This window comes from Ovis aries, chromosome 3 (assembly GCF_016772045.2).
Source record: "Ovis aries strain OAR_USU_Benz2616 breed Rambouillet chromosome 3, ARS-UI_Ramb_v3.0, whole genome shotgun sequence".
NCBI lineage: Eukaryota > Metazoa > Chordata > Mammalia > Artiodactyla > Bovidae > Ovis > Ovis aries.
The window spans coordinates 68,635,559-68,655,886 of NC_056056.1; the positions used below are offsets into that span (position 1 = coordinate 68,635,559).

General features: G+C 38.8%; 1 protein-coding gene across 14 annotated transcripts in view; it reads left to right on the plus strand.

Annotated features, from left to right (window-relative positions):
* Positions 1-5,376: 5,376 nt before the first annotated feature.
* Positions 5,377-20,328, plus strand: part of CCDC88A (coiled-coil domain containing 88A) — a 120,676-nt gene continuing 105,724 nt past the window's right edge. For all 14 annotated transcript variants that reach the window (XM_042246141.2, XM_004005941.5, XM_042246142.2 and 11 more), the window contains exons 1-2: positions 5,377-6,226; positions 6,323-6,423. In XM_042246141.2, the coding sequence (XP_042102075.1) occupies positions 6,164-6,226; positions 6,323-6,423 (164 nt within the window). In that variant the 5' untranslated portion in view covers positions 5,377-6,163. The remainder of the gene's footprint in view (positions 6,227-6,322; positions 6,424-20,328) is intronic.

Below are 20,328 nucleotides of genomic sequence, written 5' to 3' on the forward strand. Positions count from 1 at the left end.
TTGACAATTGTCAGGAATTTAAACTGGTCACCATGGTTGAAGGAAGACTCTGACTCACTGACCAAGAGTTCCCATAAGAGCAAGGCACAGTCCTAAAGGCCAGGAATACAAAGATTAATAAAATGAGGTCATTCTTCAGGATTTCCCCATCTATCCAGAAGAACATGTCAGCAAATACATGCCATTCAGAGTATATTACAGAAACAAATGGAGATTAGATCATCTGCAGGCACCACTTATCCCGTGGAAGAGGAATGCTTCAGAGAAAGTGACTCTGGAATCCTGAAGGTTGGGAGTTCACTTTGTTAGAACTTAGGAATGAGCATTTCAGGGGATGGTAACATGAAATTAAAAGATGCTTGCACCTTGGAAGAAAAGCTATGACAAACATAAATGGCGTATCAAAAAGTAGAGACATTACTTTGCCAACAAAGGCCCATATAGTCAAAGCTATGGTTTTTCCAGTAGTCATGTATGGACTTGAGAGTTTGACCATAAAGAAGGCTGAGCACCAAAGAACTGATGCTTTCCAACTATGGTGTTGGAGAAGACTCTTGAGAGTCCCTTGGACTGCAAGGAGATCAAACCAGTCAATCCTAAAGGAAATCAATCCTGAATATTCATTGGAAAGACTGATGCTGAAGCTCCAATACTTTGGCCACCTGATACGAAGAGCTGACTCATTGGAAAAGACCCTGATGCTGGGAAAGATTGAAGGCAGGAGGAGAAGGGGACAACAGAGGGTGAGATGGTTGGATGGCATCACCGACTTGATGGACATGAATTCGAGCAAGCTCTGGGAGATGGTGAAGGACAGGGAAGCCTGGCGAGCCGCAGTCCATGAGGTTGCAAAGTCAGATATGACTGAACAACAACAAGCATGGAATGTAATGATGAATTTGTGATGGTTCACCTTGTTCAGAATACAGCATTAGGGCATTTGAGAGGAATCATTGTAGACAGGGCTTCCCTTGCGGCTCAGCTGGTAAAGAATCCGTCTGCAATGTGGGAGACCTGGGTTCGATACCTGGGTTGGGAAGATCACTTGGAGAAGGGGAAGGCTACCCATTCCAGTATTCTGGCCTGGAGAGTCCATGGACTGTATAGTCCATGGGGTCACAAAGCGTTGGACACCACTGAGTGACTTTCACTCTTCCCCGATAGTTCAGTTGGTAAAGAATTCACCTGCAATGCTGGAGTCCCCAGTTCAGTTCCTGGGTTGGGAACATCCCCTGGAGAAGGGAAAAGCTACCCACTCCAGTATTCTGGCCTGGAGAATTCCACAGACTGTATAGTTCATGGGGTTGCAAAGAGTCGAACGTGACTGAGTGACTTTCAGTTTACTGATAACCATCTCTTCCAACTTTACTTTCTTCTGCCCATTTGAGATATAGAACAGAACTACAAGTACACTAATTAGATGTCCTTAGGGAATGAAACCCAGAGAAGGCACTGGCAACCCACTCCAGTACTCTTGCCTGGAAAATCCCATGGACGGAGGAGCCTGATAGGCTGCAGTACATGGGGTTGCTACGAGTCGGACACGACTGAGCGACTTCACTTTGACTTTTCACTTTCATGCATTGGAGAAGGAAATGGCAACCCACTCCAGTGTTCTTGCCTGGAGGATCCCAGGGACGGGGGAGCCTGGTGGGCTGCCATCTATGGGGTCGCACGGAGTCAGACACGACTGAAGCGACTTTAGCAGCAGCAGGGAATGAAACCACTATCCCATTTTACAGCTGAGGGAACAGATGCTCAAAGAAATTAGGTAATATACCTTCTCTTTGTCATCATATTATGTTTCTCTTAAAACTATGCTTGATAATTAAAACATATATATTCTATATTCTAAGGTGAATTTAAAATCTTATTCTTTACATCAAGGGGACTTAGAGACCCTTTTGAAAAATCTTTGAGAGATTGGATTTCTTGATGACCTGGCATTTTGTTTTTAAATATTCATGAAGCAATGATGCTATTCCTTTTTTTAAGACCTAATTGACAATTCAGCCATTTTAGGTGTCCAATTCAGTGATTATTGTATATTCACAGTATTTTGTATCCATCACAACAGTCATTGAGTATTTTCTTGAAACCCACACCTCTAAATCATGAATCCTATTTCCTCCCAACCTCCCCAGACCTAGACAGACACTGATCTGCTTTCTGTCTCTATAGACTTGTTTCTTCTGGACATTTCATATAAATGGTATCATACAATATGTGACGGCCTTTGTGACAGACTTCTTTAGCTTAGCATAATGTTGTCAAAGTTCATCCATACTTAGCATGTGTTAGTACTTCATTGCTTTTCATTGCAAAATAATACTCCATTTTATAGATATACCACATTTAATTTATTTAATTATCAGCCGATGGGCATTTGGGTTATTTTCATTTTCAGCTATTCTAAATAACAGTGCCATTCTGCTACTGTATTTATGACATTTATTATACTAGCTTATGGATGTGATTAGCTTTGCAAATATTTGTCACCAAGGAGCCTGGTTCTGAGTGAGTTTATCACTTCCTGTAGTGTAAATCAAGATGTAGGTAAAAATGGGTGCTTTTAGTACACAGGTCGTGTTATGTACGTGTAACCTGCAGGGGAAGCCTCAATTATAATAGACCGAAAGAATCTTTCTCTAGTGATTTCTAAACTGATCCTGGTCCATTCCAATCATTTAATTTCTGCTTACAAGAGGGTGGAGCTTTAGACCCTAGCCAGATGGATATGATTTTTCCAAAGTCCTTTCCTGGGGATTTAATGTTCTAAGAAGGAATGAATTCAGGACACATAATTACAAAGCACACAAAAAAAATACCTTGAAGAAATCTTGAGAAATCTCTTCCTAAGTGAAAGGAGGATAGGGAGAACTTTGGGATTTATTCTTACAGGATGTTGCAATTCAAAGGCCATTAAGTTGTATATAATGTGCAATCCTCTTTTGCCAGACAGAGAAGTTTCCTGATTGTACTCTTGAGATATTATAAAGCGTTTCTAAGACTGCTGTTAAACTAGAGAATTGTGAATTGGTAGGTTTTCAAATAAGTTACTCCAGACCTCCGTCTGGTCTAAAGCTTCCTGCTTTTACAATTAACTCCTCATGTTTCTTTGTTGCATGCTTGTGTGTGTGTGTGTGTGTGTGTGTGTGTGTGTGTGTGTGTGTGTATGTGTTAAACCTAAAGATAGACCAGGAAGCATCTGGGGCCATCTGGTTCTAAAGGGGAATCCAGATTTCTATGAGGGCTAGCTACTAAATGTAAAGAGGATAAACAATTCTATCTTAACTTTCAAGTCCTGGGCTAACCTTCAGTCATCACTATCCAAAATGCCCTTAACTCACACTGGTGTTAAACTTCACGGTGTTTTTCTTTATGAATGAAGCAGGTTGGTCTGTCTTAACACAAACCACAGTACAGGCATGAACACTTCCATGTTGTTTTTAGCCAGGCTTCTGAGAGATTACAAAGAAAAGTGGACAAGTTAGGCATATGGCAATTCTTCCTACTTGGTGCCTGTTCACTCTTGGTCTGTTTCCAAATAAGGGATTGTGATTAAGAAAGAGTCATCAAGAGCAAAGCGGAAAGACTGCTAACAACCAGGACGACCAAGGACTTGTGTACTGGCCAGGGCAATGCAAGATTCTACTCTGTATATCACTTAGCAAAGTGCCACATGAATGCATCCTAATTTTAATTAAGATAATTTGGGAGGTGCATTTATCTGCTCTCCAAAGCAAGATTCTTTCTCCTGCAACTGAAGTAAGACAGGTTACATTTCAAGTTTTTTCCCTCAAGATTCTTAATTTGAGAGGAATAATAATGAAAACAACACCAATAATATGTATAAAGCCCTTACTCTAGGTTGCTATTTAACTCTATTAAGTTAACCCTGTTTAACACGTGAAGAAAGTAAAGTGCAGAGAGGTTCAGAGACTTGCCTAGGCTTACACAGTTGTTGAGTATTAGAGCCTGGATTTGCATTCAGCATAAGATTCTAGGGCTCAGATGGTAAAGCGTCTGTCTACAATGCGGGAGACCCGGGTTCGATCCCTGGGTCAGGAAGATCCATTGGCGAAGGAAATGGCAAGCCACTCCAGTACTATTGCCTGGAAAATCCCATGGACAGAGGAGCCTGGTAGGCTACGGTCCCTGGGGTCGCAAAGAGTCGGACACGACTGAGCGACTTCACTTACTTACTTAGAAGATTCTAGAACCCAGGCTCTCAACAACCTAAATAAGAAATTGTGCTGTTCTTAATTCAGTGTTATGACAAACACATTTTTACTGCTAATTAAAAATATCATGTAAGTACTCAAAGTAGATATTTATGTAAATGTAAACACACACTGAAGAACTATAATATTTATTTTCTTAAAAAAAATGTTTTTGCATGCTATTTTGTCCCAGGGAAAAGTCTTATTTTCCTTCAGAATGAAGAGGAATAACATTTGATTTTGTAGGGGAACTGTTAAAATTACTTTGATGGTTCCAGTCGTGCACAGCATTAAGATTTATGACAAATATGTAATCTGTTTATTTGTCACCCAACTTGGCTGACTTCCAAATGTTTCCTCTTAGTAGCTCTTGATTTTTGTTTGGATTTTTTTCAATCACCAAATAGTCAAACAACAATGTCTGAATCACGTTTGCTCCAGTTAGAAAATACCAACATGTTGAAAGGCAGCTTTGGTTATTTAAAACCCTACTACATTCACGTGCAACTTTGAAGAGCATGCATGCTTTCATGGACTGGATTTTTTAAAGAAGCAAAAAGAGGAAAAACCCCCTAAAACAAACAAGTTTGCTGCTCAAGTCCCTTCTTTGCTATTTACTGCAGTGAGTTTTCCTACTCCGTTTCGCTGGCGAAAGCACGCTCAACAGATCAAACTGTCCGAAAAAGGCCGTCTGCATCCCTCATGTTTAGGAGAGAGGGATTTCGTGCTCTTTCCTTCACACATCAAAGAAAGCACTCGGGGAGGAAATAAACCATAATTAGGCATGAGCAAGCGAGCAGACCGACCCCTTCCTCTCCCTTCCCCATCCCCGCCCCCCGGGCCCTGGCAACCATCCTGGGCGCGAGCGAGGAGCCGGCCACCGCAGCAGCTGCAGCGAGCGCGCGTCCACGCCGCGCCCGTCGCTAGGATCTGGGCGGCGGCGGGGCCGGCCCGGGGTCGCGCGTACTCGGGAGCGCGCTCATGCAGCGGTTTTCTTCTCCCACAATCCAGAGGCTTGCGGCGCGGGAGGGGCGGGGTGTCGGCGGAAGGATATGGCCGCGGAGGGAGCTGCACGCTCCCTTTGACGGCTGGCTGGAGGCGCTAGTTGAGCGGCAAGGAGCGGGGTGTGATGCGGCACTGCGGTTCTGAGGCCGTTACTCCGGCTCCTCTAGAGAGGGCGGAGGAGGAGGCTGGAGCGCGGCGGTGATTTTGTGCCAGGGCTTCCCAGAGGCGCACTGAAAAGGCTGGCGGGGCTCGGGAAGCTGGGGGGTTAGGGACACTCATTCAAGCCCCCACCCCCCGGGAGGGGAAGGGGGCAGGCGGCGAGGCTCGAAGGCGGCTGAGAGATGGTGTGTGCTCGGGGGGAAGGAGCGAGTGCTGCCTGTCGTTGGTGAGGGGCTGCAGGCAGGGAAAGCTCCGTGGGTCAAATCTGTTCCATGCCCACTGGTGGGTGGAACGTGTTGAGCGGAACACTGAGGTCTAGCCTGGCGGCCGCTCGGAACCCTTAACATAGTATCTAACGTGGGATTTCATTTAGCCCACGGTGGGATTAATTCGTTGGGGGCAGCCTCGTTGGTCTGGCTCCTCCAGGAGCTGGGCAACCTTGACGGGCTTTTTGTCTTGCTGCTCCAGCCCCTTCTCCCTTCCTCCTCCTCCAGATGCCTTTTCTCTGCCCCTCCTCGCCCGGTACAGACATTTCCAGCGCAGGCTGCCGCTCGTGGCTGCTGTCGAAGCCACTTTTCGGGATTTCGATTCGTTTCCCTCTGGGGTGTTTTTTGAGGAGGGAGAGTTTTTTTCCCCTCCACGATGGGATTTTCTTCCCGTGCCAAAGTGGACTTTCATTGATTTCTACTTACTTCTTCAGCGTTTAGTGACCAATACTCTAGGCGTTTTTTTGTGGTAGTTCCTTTTTTTTTTTTTTCAAGTACATTCTCTGTAAAATGGAGAACGAGGTTTTTACTCCCCTTCTGGAGCAGTTCATGACCAGCCCCTTGGTCACTTGGGTAAGTGGGGTGTTATTTGTTGCATATTTTGCTGCATTATTTGTGGCTGCAGAGATGGAGGTGGGCGTTCGTGTCGTAATGATCCTTCTGTTCTAGGTTAAAACGTTTGGACCTCTGGCTGCAGGAAATGGGACCAACCTGGATGAGTATGTGGCTTTGGTGGATGGGGTATTCTTGAACCAAGTCATGCTTCAAATGTAAGTGCTCTGTTTTTTCTTTCTAGGCAGCTTTTTTTTTTTTAATTGCACACTGTGAACTTAGAGACTATGTTTTAAGATCTTTGATCAGAAAAATTCAGGTGGTTTAAGAACTGCACCTTGAAAGGTGATAATCTTACGTGCCCACCCCATTTATCACAAGCCAGTAATTATACCTGTTAAAATTGTGAAACTTTAATTTTTCATTCTGCAAATCATGTATTGTCACTTACTGTCTTCAGTGATGAAATCCAAACCACATTGTGTCCTTTTTGATAATTTGGTAAAATGAGGAGGAGAATTAGAATAGTTTCCTGAGGTGGGGGGCTGGGGGGGGAGCGTTTACTGTAAAGTTATGTGCATTTGGTACAGAATGTTTCTTATTAACCTTTGTGTCTAAAAATAAATGGCTCAAATTTTGAAACTGGTGAAGTAACAGATTTCAGAGAAAAGAATTTCAAATAGCAGTTCTGATTGGTGAAGACTGTTGCTGTAGGAAGTAATTTAAATGCATATAATAACTAAAGTCTGATTAGATGATTGATTGTGTGAATTATTTAATATTTGGGGAATCATTTTAAGGTGTTCTTAGAGCTTGTTTTGAAATGCAGGTGATTGAAATCTTGATGACAGTTAGCTAATGATTTAGTAGGCAAATCTTTGTTTTTTATATTTATAATGTTGGCTTTAAATTAAGTAGAAAAGTGTTTTTGAGGTGGCAGTTGAATATCGAAATCACATTGGTAGCTGGGTCAATGAAATAAAAACTCTTTATCATAGCTATTGTAGCATTAGGTGCATTCTCAGCACATCAGTGTAGTGAATATTACAGCTGTGCTCAAAATTATGTGTATTAGCCTTATTTCTCTTGAATACTACCTGATTACAAGAGTAGTTTGAAACTTTCTATTTTAAGATATTCTTTGTGTTAGATATGTGGGGAATTTAGTGCATTATTAGTAAATGTTACCAGAGAATAAGTCTACTGTTGATAGACTAATACCCTAACATAAAAATGATCAATTCTGTATATTTTTGGTATTAGTTTTCTCTTTCGATTTTTCTACTTAAAAGAAGGTGTAGTGAAATCCATAAATGACTGTTCCACTTGTAACTTCAGTCTGTGTACTCAGAGTCTTGTAGTCTATGCTCAGAGACTTTGTGTTGTTTTTCATATATGTGTTGATCGTACAGCAAAGTATTACACTACTACATGTTTCCAAAAGTGTTTTTTTTTTTTTGTATAGGCACCCAAAGAAATATGTTATCTGAATGTATTTTTTTTTTTCTTAAGAAAGGAAAAGGAATGTGGACATAATTATTTCCAGGGATAATAAATATATTTTGGGCAGCTTTCCCATGGAAGTATCTTTAATCTTTGAAATATCCCTCCATTTTCCAAGCAAAATGGTAGAATAATTAAACCAACTTCTATTTTAGGGAACACAAATGACAGGAAGGGTAGCCATTACAGTAGATACTCAGAACTTGTTCCCCTGTGTCTCTTTTCTTATTTGTTTTTAGACAGAAGATTTTGAGTTTGTATGTTGAACCCTAAAAAAAAGGTGTGTTCATAAATATAGGAAAATACATGTTTTCTCCTTTAATGGTTTTTATTTGAATGATTCTTTTTCCAAGAAATATTTAGTGGATATTTTTTGAAGCCAGAATAGTTAGCCGAGGTGCTAAAAACAGACACTTTAGCTTGTTTCCACTTTGGGTATAGTTTTATACTTAAAATATATATGTGTGTGTATATTTTGAAGTAATGGTGTTCCAAAATAGTGGTTGCCAGGTTGTTTTTTTGGGAAGACTAGCTCCATTCCAAACCTCAAATCTGCTTCTGTTTTTAATTCCACCTTTTAGTTTCTTTAAAAGTTTTTTCAGTGTCCTAATTCTGTTCTGAATGACCTGTATAAATTAAAGGAAAAGAAAATTAAGAAAAAAAGAAAGACATGTGTTTTAGTTTTTTTAAAAGTGTCTTATGAGATCAACACAAATTTATTGTAATTTATTACCTAATTATTTACCTAATAGGGCAACAAAATACACATTGTTTTAAAAGCTATATTTTGCTAATTTTGAAATCATTAAGATTTCTACTGAGCACTTTGCTCAAATTAACTTTTGATTTATTATATTAAATTGTCAGTTGAAATTGTACCTAGTGAGTTAACCTAAAAATAATTTCTAGATTAAGTTTGGTTATAGAATTTGTGGGTGAGAACCGTTTGTAAATGCAGCATATGGATTATTTTGTGTGTGTGACATTTCTTGTGCTTGGAGTTCATTGAGCTTCTTGGATCTGTGGTTTTATAGTTTTTATCAAATTTGGAAAAAATCTGGCCATTATTTCTTAAGTATATATGTATATATGTCTTTTCTTTGTCCCCTTTCCTCCTCTTGGAAGTCCAGTTACATGTAAATCAGGCTCCTTGATGTTTGTTGATATACCATTCAGTTTTCTTTTCAGTCTTTTTCTCTGTTTCACTTTGGGTAATCTTGCTAATTCATTAATCCTTTTTTTCTATAATGTTTAATCTGCTGTTAGTCCCATCCAGTGTGTTTTTCATTTTAGATACTGTAGTTCCATCTCTAAAAATTCAGTCTTTTTTTATATCTTCTATGTCTATAGATTTCATGTTTTGTCTTTTCTGTAGCTTCTTGAACATAGAGAGTACAGTAATAATTGGCTTAATGTTCATGTCGTCTAATATTGTCTGTGCTGTTTCTTGGTTGGTTTTGATTGATTTTTTTTCTCACTATGGATTGTGCTTCCTTGCTTTTTGCATACCTGGTAATTTTTTTATTAGATGCCAGACATTTGAAATTTTACTTTGTTGTTGGGTGCAGGATTTTTTTGCATCTCATTAAAAATATTTTTGAGCTTTGTTTTGGAATGCAGTTAAGTTACTTGGAAACAGTGGTCTTTTCAGATCTTGCTTTTAAGTTGTGTTAGGCAGTACCACTTTGCTTTGTTGCACTGTTGAGGCAAAACCCTTTTGAGTACTCTGGCAGTGGGAACAGGGACCTGTTCCTGGCCTTCTGTCCGCTCTGGGTGGTGTTCCCTCTAATCCTTCTTAGTGGTTCTTTCACTGTCGGTGGATGGTTTCTTCACACATATGTACTGATAAGTACTCAGCTAAAGACTTGAGGGATAACCTGTGCAGATCTCTGGATCTTTCTGAGTAGCTCTCTCTTAGGTGCTCTGCTGTGTATATGAAGGTCACCTTGCCGTCCCCAGGCTAAGTTCTGTGTCCTGGATTCAGGGAGACCACTGTGCTCTGCCTCTGTTCCCCATTCCTGTTCTGTGGCCTAGAAACTCTTTCAAGGCAATAAACTGGTACAATGGTAGGATTTATTTTGTATGTTTCCCATCTATGAAGGATCTACTGTTCTTTGTTGCCTGATGTCCATTGTTTTGAAAAATGCTTCGTATGTTTTGTGTCCTTCCCCACCCCCTCCTCAGCTGTTTCAGGCAGGAGGGTAAATTTGGTTCCTTTAATATCATCTAGGCCAGATGTGAAAATCTGTTTATATACTTAAAACCTGTCTTGTATTCCCGTTTTCAGATGTGACAGAATTTTATTATAGGATCCTTATGGTAGAATTTTTTTTTTCATCTAAAGAGTAAGAATATTCATTAATTTAGTGACTTCTGGATTTGCCATTTTTGACCCAGAATTTGAAAGTAAAGAGTGGACCTCTTCATTCTAGTTTATGACTCTGTCATATCATTTCAGAGTCTGTTCACTGGTTTGGGATTCACTTTATTCAGAGATGAATCCTGAATTTCATTGAGTAGCTCCTTGAATCAAAGAATCTCTGTAAGAGCCTGTGACAAGGCATCAGCCCCCTAACTAATGGGAAGAGGAAGCTATTCAGAGGTCTGTAATGATGGCCGGCTCTTCTGCATGCTGCAGGGCATTTTCCTACTTCAACCAGATGAGATCTTTTCTCTTCAGTGCTAGTTATCAGACATAGGGCTTGGTAACAGTGAAGTGGAAATAATCATTTTCCTGTTTGAGATGTCATGCAGTTTTGCAACCAATTTAGGATATTACTTGCTGTGAATTTTTAAGGTATTTGTGACATTGTAGTTGATTTCATAATTTTAGTCATACTACTCTAAGCAGTTGAAAATATAGTTATGTTAGGGTTCTAAGTACTGAAAAGTTGTTAATAATATCAAAACCATATTTGGAAATTCTGTGATTCAACCCCATTTGATAGACCCCTACAGTACTTGAATTATGTAGTAATTGTGATATACTTGTTTATGGCATTTCTTCTTTTAGAAATCTTGAATTTGAAGGGATTTAAAAAATCATCTACCATGAAAATCATTCTTATGTGACACATGGTCATCCAACTTCTGCTTAAGTATTTCCAAAGAAGCAGCTTCATAAAGTATACCTAAAGAAGGCATTTAATAGGGGAAGTTGACTGAGAAATCTTCCTTTATTCTATTAGTGCTTAAGATTCAAAAATACACTGTGCTAACTTCATGACTAAGTAACTGTCAAATGTCTAATAAAATACATGTTTTCTTACCAAGTATGGCATTGACTCTGAATTTTGGTATGGTCTCTCATACAGTTTTTGTTCAGTTTTTTTTTTTGTTGTTTTGACTTCTTTAAGAACGCACTCATGATATAGTCAGAGTTGCTCTCTTTCTACCTGGTTTTTGATTTACCTCCCAAGTATTTCTCAGATGTGTCCTTGACTCGGGTTAATGCAGTAGCCCCTGACTGGTTTTCTTACCTTTGGCTTGCCCCACTTCAAGTTGTCTCCTCATCTGTAATCATGGGAAATTTTTCAATAGGCAGATTTTATCATGTCACTCCTATCTGTAAGATGGCTCAGCAGCCTTCTTCTGCCTTCAGAGTAAACATGTTATGGAATGTCTAGACTACTTTGAGATCTGGCTACTGCCCGATTCTCTGTTTTTATCTTTGCATAGTACCAGTTCTCAGTGCATGCCCGAGGATTGAGCAAACTTAGAGTTCCCAAAGACAAGTTGTGTTCTCACATGTCTCTGTGCCTTTCTGTACACATTTCCCTTCCTTAGAACACTCTCCACCTCCTTACTAGTGTTTTCTTTAGCTTTGCAGCCATTCCCTGGGCCATCTGAGGCTTAGCACTCCTTGTGCTTCCGTAGGACCCTATATATACCTTGGTAATAGCAGTTTTTGGTATGCTGGACTCTACTGACTAACCTGTGAGTGTCTTGCTACCAAAGACTATATCTTTTATATCTTTGTTCCTAACACGGTGCTTGATACACAGTAAGTTCTTGCTACACTTACCTTGAATGAATGAATAGTAGGCTGTGTGGTAAAGTGGAATGAATTTGGGCTTTGCATCAGGTGGACTTGGTTTCACGTCACCATACTTGCCTGTTCATGTTTCCTCAAACAAGTCATGATCTTTCACAGCTTGGTTTTGTATGATCTCTATGGTGTCATCTCACTTCTGAGTTTTCTCATTTATAAACAGGATAAAAAGAGAATCACAGTGTTATTATAAGAATCAAATAGGATGGTTTGTGCACAATGCTTAGTATATAGCGAGTGCTAAGTAAGTGTTAGCTGTTGAAATCTTTTATTTCTATTATAATAATAACTGTCTTCTGGACTTCCCTTCCTCCCCCACCTTTTTTTTTTTTTGTGCCAGCAAATTCCTACTCATCCTTTAACATGCTGAGAAGCCCCTTTGCAGAGTTAATTGTCCTCTCCTGTGTTATTCCTCAGCTACCTTTACTAAATTGTTAAATTGTTGTTACTACTAGACAGTTAGCATTTGGAGGCTAGAGATTCAGTGTTACAAGTCACCAGCACTTAGCATAGTGCGTGGCATGTATCGTCAGCATGTAGCATAGATGGGTACATCTAAGTTTTCAGTAAAAGTCAAAGGAATGAATGCACGTTTTGTAATTTTATTAATTGTCAAAATTTTGAGGACACTCTAGTTTTAGTGTTGTACAATTTTGTTTTACTTTTTAGTTTGTCTCCCTTTTTTCCCTAAATTAAAAAAAAATTATTTATTTTTGGTTTGCTAGGTCTTCATTGCTGCACTGGTTTTTCTTGAGTTGTGGAGAGTGGGGGCTAGTCTCTAGTTGTGGTGCATGGACTTCACAGACCCTAGGTGCCAGCTTCAGTGGTCGCGCTTCCTGTGCTCTCAAGCACAGGCTCAGTGGTCATGCTACACTGATTCTTTACCACTGAGTCACCAGGGAAGCCCTTTAGTTTGTCTTCCATTTCTCCTTGCCTTTGTTTTCCCTCTGTCCCCTTATTTATTTTAATTACTTTTATTGGAGTTTTCCCCTTATGTTTTATGTGAGGTGGTAAGAACAAGTCATAGTTGGTGGTTTTGTATGGTATTAGAATATATAAAGCCTTCAGTTTGCGTTCTAGTAACTTTCTTGTTGATGTTCAACATACTGAGATTTTTTTTGTCCCCAGCTTAACAGTAAAAATTCAAATTAATAATTTGTGGAATTTAGAATTCATAAATTCACAGTTTTGTATCTGAAGAGGTGAATCCCAGCCTCCTATCACCACCCCTGACTCTGGCACCACAAAGCGGTCTTCTGTGCATGCCTGTGGACATCTTGCATGTACCTGAGGTCCAGGCTCTTGTACTCCCTCTTCCAAACAGCTACTGCTTGGCCCAAGGATGTACACACCTGTAGCATTGAACACATCCTCAGAACTTACGGGAAAAGAGGCCTGTGCAGGTGCTGAAATTGGGTTAGAGGTATTTTAATAAGAAATTCCATGGTTCCAGATAAGTGGAGTGTCATCAAGAAGTGGTAGGGGTTTGTCCTCTTGTTTTCATGGACTTCTTGCCCAGTGGTGAGGGGCATGTCCTGAGGAGGGCCAGAGTGCCACTCTAGACAGAGACCTCTTTTGCCAGGATCTATAAACATAATGAGAAGGATAAAAGGGATGGTTCATTCAGAGATCACTTCATTCATTTAATAGCAAAATCTGTACACAAACTGTCTGATAGGTGTTTGGGATGTGATGCTGAGTAAGATACAGTCTTTTGCCCACTAGTAACGGAGACGACATGTAAACAAATTGCAGCGTGACATACGTGCTATGTAGTGGAATTATGTTCTTGGTACAGTGTTGGCACAGAGAGGTAATCATTTACATTGAATAGGAGCAGTCAAGTGAATAGAAGTCACAAATAGTGTCAATAGGAGGGAGGACGTTTTAAGTAAAGAAAATAACACAAAAAGAAACATGAAAATGTGAATAAAAATGGTGGAATTGGGGAGCTGTAGGATATTTTACGTGGCCAGAGCAGAGATTGTATGCTTCTTGCACATGGGAAATGAATTTGAAGAGGTGGAGAGTGGCAAGCTGTCCTTAAGAAACCGCATTGAGAAGATCGAGTGTTTTCCTGGAGAGATGAATATTTGTTCAGGTCCTCTCCAGAGAAACGAAACTGACAAGATTGTATCTATGTCAGTGTGTCTGTATGTGTATGTGTGTACATGTGTGTGGGGAGAGAGACAGATGTATTAATAGATTTATTTTAAAGAATTGGCTCAGGAGATTGTGGAGGCTTAGTCTGAAATTTAATGGAATGGGCCTGCGTGAACTCAGGGAAGAAATGCACTGAGTTCAAAGGCAGTTTTCTAGCAGAAAATTCTGTTTGTTCCATTAAGGTCTTCAAATGGTTGGACAATGCCCATCCCAATTATGGAGGATAATCTGCTCTACTTAAAATCGGTTGACTTAACATTGTTAATCTTGTCCAGAAAACACCTTCACAAAACATGCAGAATAATATTTGACCAACTATCTGGGCACTGTGTGTTCCAGCCAAGTTAATATATATAATTAGCCATCATAACTAGTGTTTGTTTAACCGGGTCCACAGGTATTCTTGGGAATCTTTAGAAATTTTAACTTTCTTGCTTTCATGTCAGTTTTTAAAATTCTTTTTCAATTAGTAATAGTAAAACATTTCTTTTGCAGTAGTAATTCCCTATTGAATGTTGGGTTTTTTTTAAATCATAGATTTTAAATTAGTTTCTTAAGTGACTTTTTTCAGACAGGCGCCTAAGACTCTTAGGATGTCTATGGACAGATCCTCAGAGATTCTTGATAATTTGTTTCTTTAAAATTTGTCACTCACTACTTTATTCCCATCTTGAAAAGCATTAATATAAACTAAAGAACATTGGAATAATTAAGCAGATAGCATTTGCATTTTAGAAGGACTGAGTCTGAGGCCAGAACAGAGATAGAAACCACACTGATGTAGAAATGATATGGAAGAGAGAGAATGCTTACGTGATGGGGCTCGGCTACCATTTTGGTATGGAGAATGAGAAAGGGATGTGTTTAAGATGATTATCAAGCTTTTTGCTTGGGTGGAGAATGGTTGGTAGAGGGGCTTCCCTGGTGATTCTGTATTACTGATTCGTCTTGCAGTTCAGGGAATGTGGGTTTGACCCAGGGATCCAAGATGTCACATATGGGTTTGACCCAGGGATCCAAGATGTCACAGGCAACTAAGTCTGTATGCCTTAATAAGACCTGATGCAGCTATATAAATAGATATTTTAAAAAAAGAATGGATGATAGTGGTAGTGCCTTTTGTAAGGCATTATGAAAAGTTAAGGGGAGGGGGGAAGTGTGGAAAATAATTTTATTTTGGAATGTCCGGTGAACAGTGAGAAATATCTTGTGGGCAGGTGGATATACATAGGTTTGTGCTCAGGAGAAAGGCTTAGAATAGAGAGAGAAATACGGGAATTAGCTTTGAAGTTTGTAATAGAAATTAAGGACATGGATTTCAAAAAATAAAAGGGCCAATGACATATCCTAGGAAGCAGCAACATTTAAAGGCTGGAAGTTAGAGGAAAGTGGAAAATTTCACAAGGCTGCTGGGAGGAAATCACAAAGGGAGTCAGTTAAAAATGAATACAAGTATTGTCTTGCAGGGTTGATGGCTTATTTGAGATTTGGAAACCACACATTTTAGCAAGCCAGTCAGCATGGTTGAGTTCGGTGATGCTTAGCACTCAGAAACTGACCCAGAAGATCTGTGGAGTTTATTCAAAATTAGGGACTGATTCAGATATGTGGAGTGGGAACATTTTCAGATGAGAGGTGAAATGAATAGAATGTGAGCATTAAAGTGAGGAGGGAGGGAAGTGTCATTAGGGGAGGTTGATAGACTAGAGTTTGCAGTAATGAAAAGTTGGTTTGGAAGGAGTGAAGAAGTGAGACAGAGTAGTGTGTGATGTTGAGGTCAGAGGGGACTTTTGGAATTTGAGCTTTTGGAGGTTTCAATTCTGGGTGGTCATTTAGAGCCAAACTTACACCATAGTAATGGGTGAATACAATAAAATAGAGTGAAGGTAACTAAAGTTGAGAAGGAACTTATTTCCTTATGCTTTATGAAGCTGTGGTCTCTTGATCACCATTAGAGGTAGGCAAAAGTATTTTGAATTAAAAAAGAAAGCTGGATAATAAATAGCTCATTTTAACGATGTTATAATTTAAGAAAATTTCAATAGTAGGGAAAGAAGACCAGTAACTGGAAATTTTATTAGCATAACCATTGTATTAAAAATCAAACTTTATGAAATAGCTAAAAGTTTTTGGGAAAGTTTTTTTAAATGATCTATTCTTAATGTGACTTACTTTCCTAATGATAACCAGAAAAATATTTGAACTTCACGTTACCATTGACAACATGACTGTTGCCTTTCCCTAGCGTGGTAAGGGACCAAGGATGATGGCTCAAGTTTTAGGTGTTGAGTTCTAGTCCTTGAATAAGACCTGGATTATTTATTACAAAGTGGTAGTGGATAAGACCTGGTAGGCTGCAGTCCATAGGGTCGCTAGGAGTCGGACACGACTGAGTGACTTCACTTTCACTTTTCACTTCCATGCATTGGAGAAGGAAATGGCAACCCACTCCAGTGTTCTTGCCTGGAGAATCCCAGGGACGGGGGAGCCTGGTGGGCTGCCATCTCTGCGGTCGCACAGAGTCAGACACAACTGAAGCAACTTAGCAGTGGATAAGAAGTGAAGAAAGACCACTGGAGGCAATACTCCAATCCTTCTTATTTTTTTGTAAGATTAAGCAAAATTTTATTTTGCATTATTTCTGAGAATGTATTTTTTTTAGGTATAATTGATTAACATTATATTAGTTTCAGGTATGCAGCATAATGATTCAGTATTTGCATATACTGTAAAATGATCACGGAAGTCCAATGAACGTTCATCACTATTCCAGTCCATTTTTGCTGAGACTGGTTATGAAAGGGTAAATCACAGTAAAATCCTAGTTGATTTGAATGTTCAGTGAAAATGGAGTGTTGTTTACTTATAATTGAATGCTAATTTCATTTTCTCCAACTCTTTGTTTAAAATCTTTGCAAATGAATTAAACTGGATTTCTACCTCTGTAAATGTATATGTGATGATTCAAAATCTTGCAATATATCATTTTATTGTTTTAAAGTTAAGTATTTATGTTAAGTATTGAATGTATACCTAGATGACTGATGAATGATTCCAAGCATGTATTTGAAAACGAATCTCTTGTTAGTAGCTTTTCTCTTTCTTTCTTTAGTTTTCATGAGTTTTATGTTTCTTTTCAATGAGAGAGTGTGTGTGTATGTTAGCAGGTTTCGATTAGGAACAAACCTAAAAGAGTAGGGAAGCTACTGTTTATATTTATAAGTTAGAAGTTTGGTTTAGCTTCTTGAGTTATGGATAGTCAGGGAAACCTAAATAGGGAGGAAGCTAGATTTGATTCAGATCTTGTAGAATGATTGGACTTGATAGCCATAGATGAGAGGAGGGTGTTTTAAAGTAGGGGAGCAGCTTGAGGGAAAAGTATATTATGTATATTTATTAATTGGAAGATGGTGAGGGGACTAGCCTTAGCAGAAAATCCAATTTGGGGACCCATAGTAGGCCAGATTATAGAAAACCTGAAAATTCACTAGTTATGAATTAGACTGCATATATAGGCATTGGAGAGCCATTTAAAATTCCTCATTAGGGGATTAAAAGTAATATTTTAGGAAAATCACTTTGGCATTAATTGGCAGCACAGATTGAGGAAGGAATTGATTTGTTTATTCAGTTTATTGAGCACATACTGTTTATAGTATTACAAGTACTGAGAATTACACCAGTGAATTAATGGACCTTAGAAATGGACATGGAACAACAGACAGGTTTCAAATAGGAAAAGGAGTACGTCAGGGCTGTATATTGTTACCCTGCTTATTTAACTTATATGCAGAGTACATCATGAGAAACGCTGGGCTGGAAGAAGCACAGGCTGAAATCAAGATTGCCGGGAGAACTATCAATCACCTCAGATCTGCAGATGACACCACCCTTATGGCAGAAAGTGAAGAGGAACTAAAAAGTCTCTTGATGAAAGTGGAGAGTGGAAAAGTTGGCTTAAAGCTCAACATTCAGAAAACGAAGATCATGGCATCTGGTCCCATCACTTCATGGGAAATAGATGGGGAAACAGTGGAAACAGTGTCAGACTTTATCTTTTTGGGCTCCAAAATCACTGCAGATGGCGATTGCAGCCATGAAATTAAAAGACGCTTAAACTCCTTGGAAGAAAAGTTATGAGCAACCTAGATAGCATATTCAAAAGAAGAGACATTACATTGCCAACAAAGGCCCTTTTAGTCAAGGCTGTGGTTTTTCTAGTGGTCATGTATGGATGCGAGAGTTGGACTGTGAAGAAGGCTGAGCGCCGAAGAATTGATGCTTTTGAACTGTGATGTTGGAGAAGACTCTTGAGAGTCCCTTGGACTGCAAGGAGATCCAACTAGTCCATTCTAAAGATCAGCCCTGGGATTTCTTTGGAAGGAATGATGCTAAAGCTGAAGCTCCAGTACTTTGGCCACCTCATGCGAAGAGTTGACTCGTTGGAAAAGACTCTGATGCTGGGAGGGATTGGGAGCAGGAGGAGAAGGGGACAACAGAAGATGAGATGGCTGGATGGCGTCATTGACTTGATGGATATGAGTTTGAGTGAACTCTGGGAGATGGTGAAGGACAGCGAGGCTGGCGGGCTGTGATTCATGGGGTCGCAAAGAGTCGGACACGACTGAGTGACTGAACTGAACTGAACTGAATGTTCTATTAATTCTAGTGTTTGAGGAATAGGTAAGGAAGATAGATGGGTAGTAGTGATGTCATTTATGCTTTTGGTGTTCAGGTCCTTGATCAGGGTGAGGTGTATGACTACAGAAGGAGCAAATTCAAGAATTACTGCAAAAGAATTAATGGAATTCTAGTTACAGTGTGTGAAAAGGAAGAATGAAAGATGATGTGAAGATATAAGTTGAGCAAACAGACTATATTTAAAATTATGTGCTTATAAGAAAAATGATGTGAAGTTTGAAAACTTAATTTTAACATTTAAATCTGTGAGATGGCAGTGTGTTTCGACAATGAGGCCTAATTTTGTATGAGAAATATTTCAATTGCTATGTGTCTGTGCTCTTGTTCAAATTCTCATGACTATTATTTAGTGCATATTTTGTTTATGAATTTATTTTGCAGAATAGTTTTAGGATGTGTTGTTACAATTATTTTGGGCTTTTAGAATGCATTAAAGTCTACATTTAAAGAATATAGTTTATTTAGGGGATTTAACAATCCCCTGAAAATTAGGTTGAGTGTGGGTTTTGTTTTTGTTTTTTTTCAGTTGGGCTGTGCACCTTTCTTGACCAAGAAACTCTCCTTTTGCAGTTTAACTGTTTAGAATTTAGCTATCTTTATGGCATACATCTGGTAATTGTAAGGATTTAAAGTTTTGTCTGTGCTAATAGACGTTAAAACAGTGTTTCAGAGTTTAGATAGTGCTGTCTTCAAATTTTTCTGTAATCTGAGAATATTCATATATTGCACATTATTCTGAAGACATAGGCTATTACACAGCTATTTACTCTGGCCTTCTTTGCATAGTTTTCCAGAGGTTTTTTGTTCTTAATTCTATTTTTAAAATGAAATTCTTATATTTATAGAGAAATTAAATTCTGTATTTAGTGAATATTGCATGTTTTTCCTCTGAACATCTCATTATCCATCAACTTTGCTGTTCCCAGGCACTTTTAAAATATTCTGAAATCCTAAGTCATATATTCCTCTATTAAAAACTAGTGATCCATATTTATGAAATTGGAGGCCCCTGGAACAGTTTCCTCCTCCCGTTTGTAGACCATCTTGCCTATTAATAATTTCTTACCTCCCTATTTGTGCTTTTCTTCTTACTTGGTTTTCAGTTGATCACATATTTTTCAGTACTATGCTTGCTATATGTGTGGCTATTTTTTCCCTTCTGTTTTACTTCTTTTTACTGTATTTTTTCTTTCATTTCAGTCTGTCCTTATCATTGCTTTTTTAATAAGCATCTATTGTTTTGCCTTTAGTTGGTGGCCTTATAATGAAGTTAGCTTGTGATTCTTTTGGATCACTTTTATGGAATACTGAAAAGGGCATATATTAAACCAGTATCATTTAATAGAATTCTGCTCTTAATAGAATTCATATTCTTAGAGTTATCCCTAGAGTTATGGGAACTATTTTTGTTTAATATTAGAGAAACTATTTTTGTTTAATATTAGAGAAACTGATAATGAAAAGGCATTTTCTTATCAAATTTTAAAGCTTCTTACTTGAGATAAGTTTCTCTGACTGTATTTTAGTTCATTAATTAGAAGAGATTGTACTTTAGAAAATACTTTTTAAAGTTTTTCGTAATTTTAGAGGGCTTTATTACTTCTCAGAAATGACAATGATACATGTCATTGATAATTAATCAAATGAACTATTTAAATTACCCTAGGAGGATTTATGGACTTCAGGTTAAGTATCTTTAGAGAAT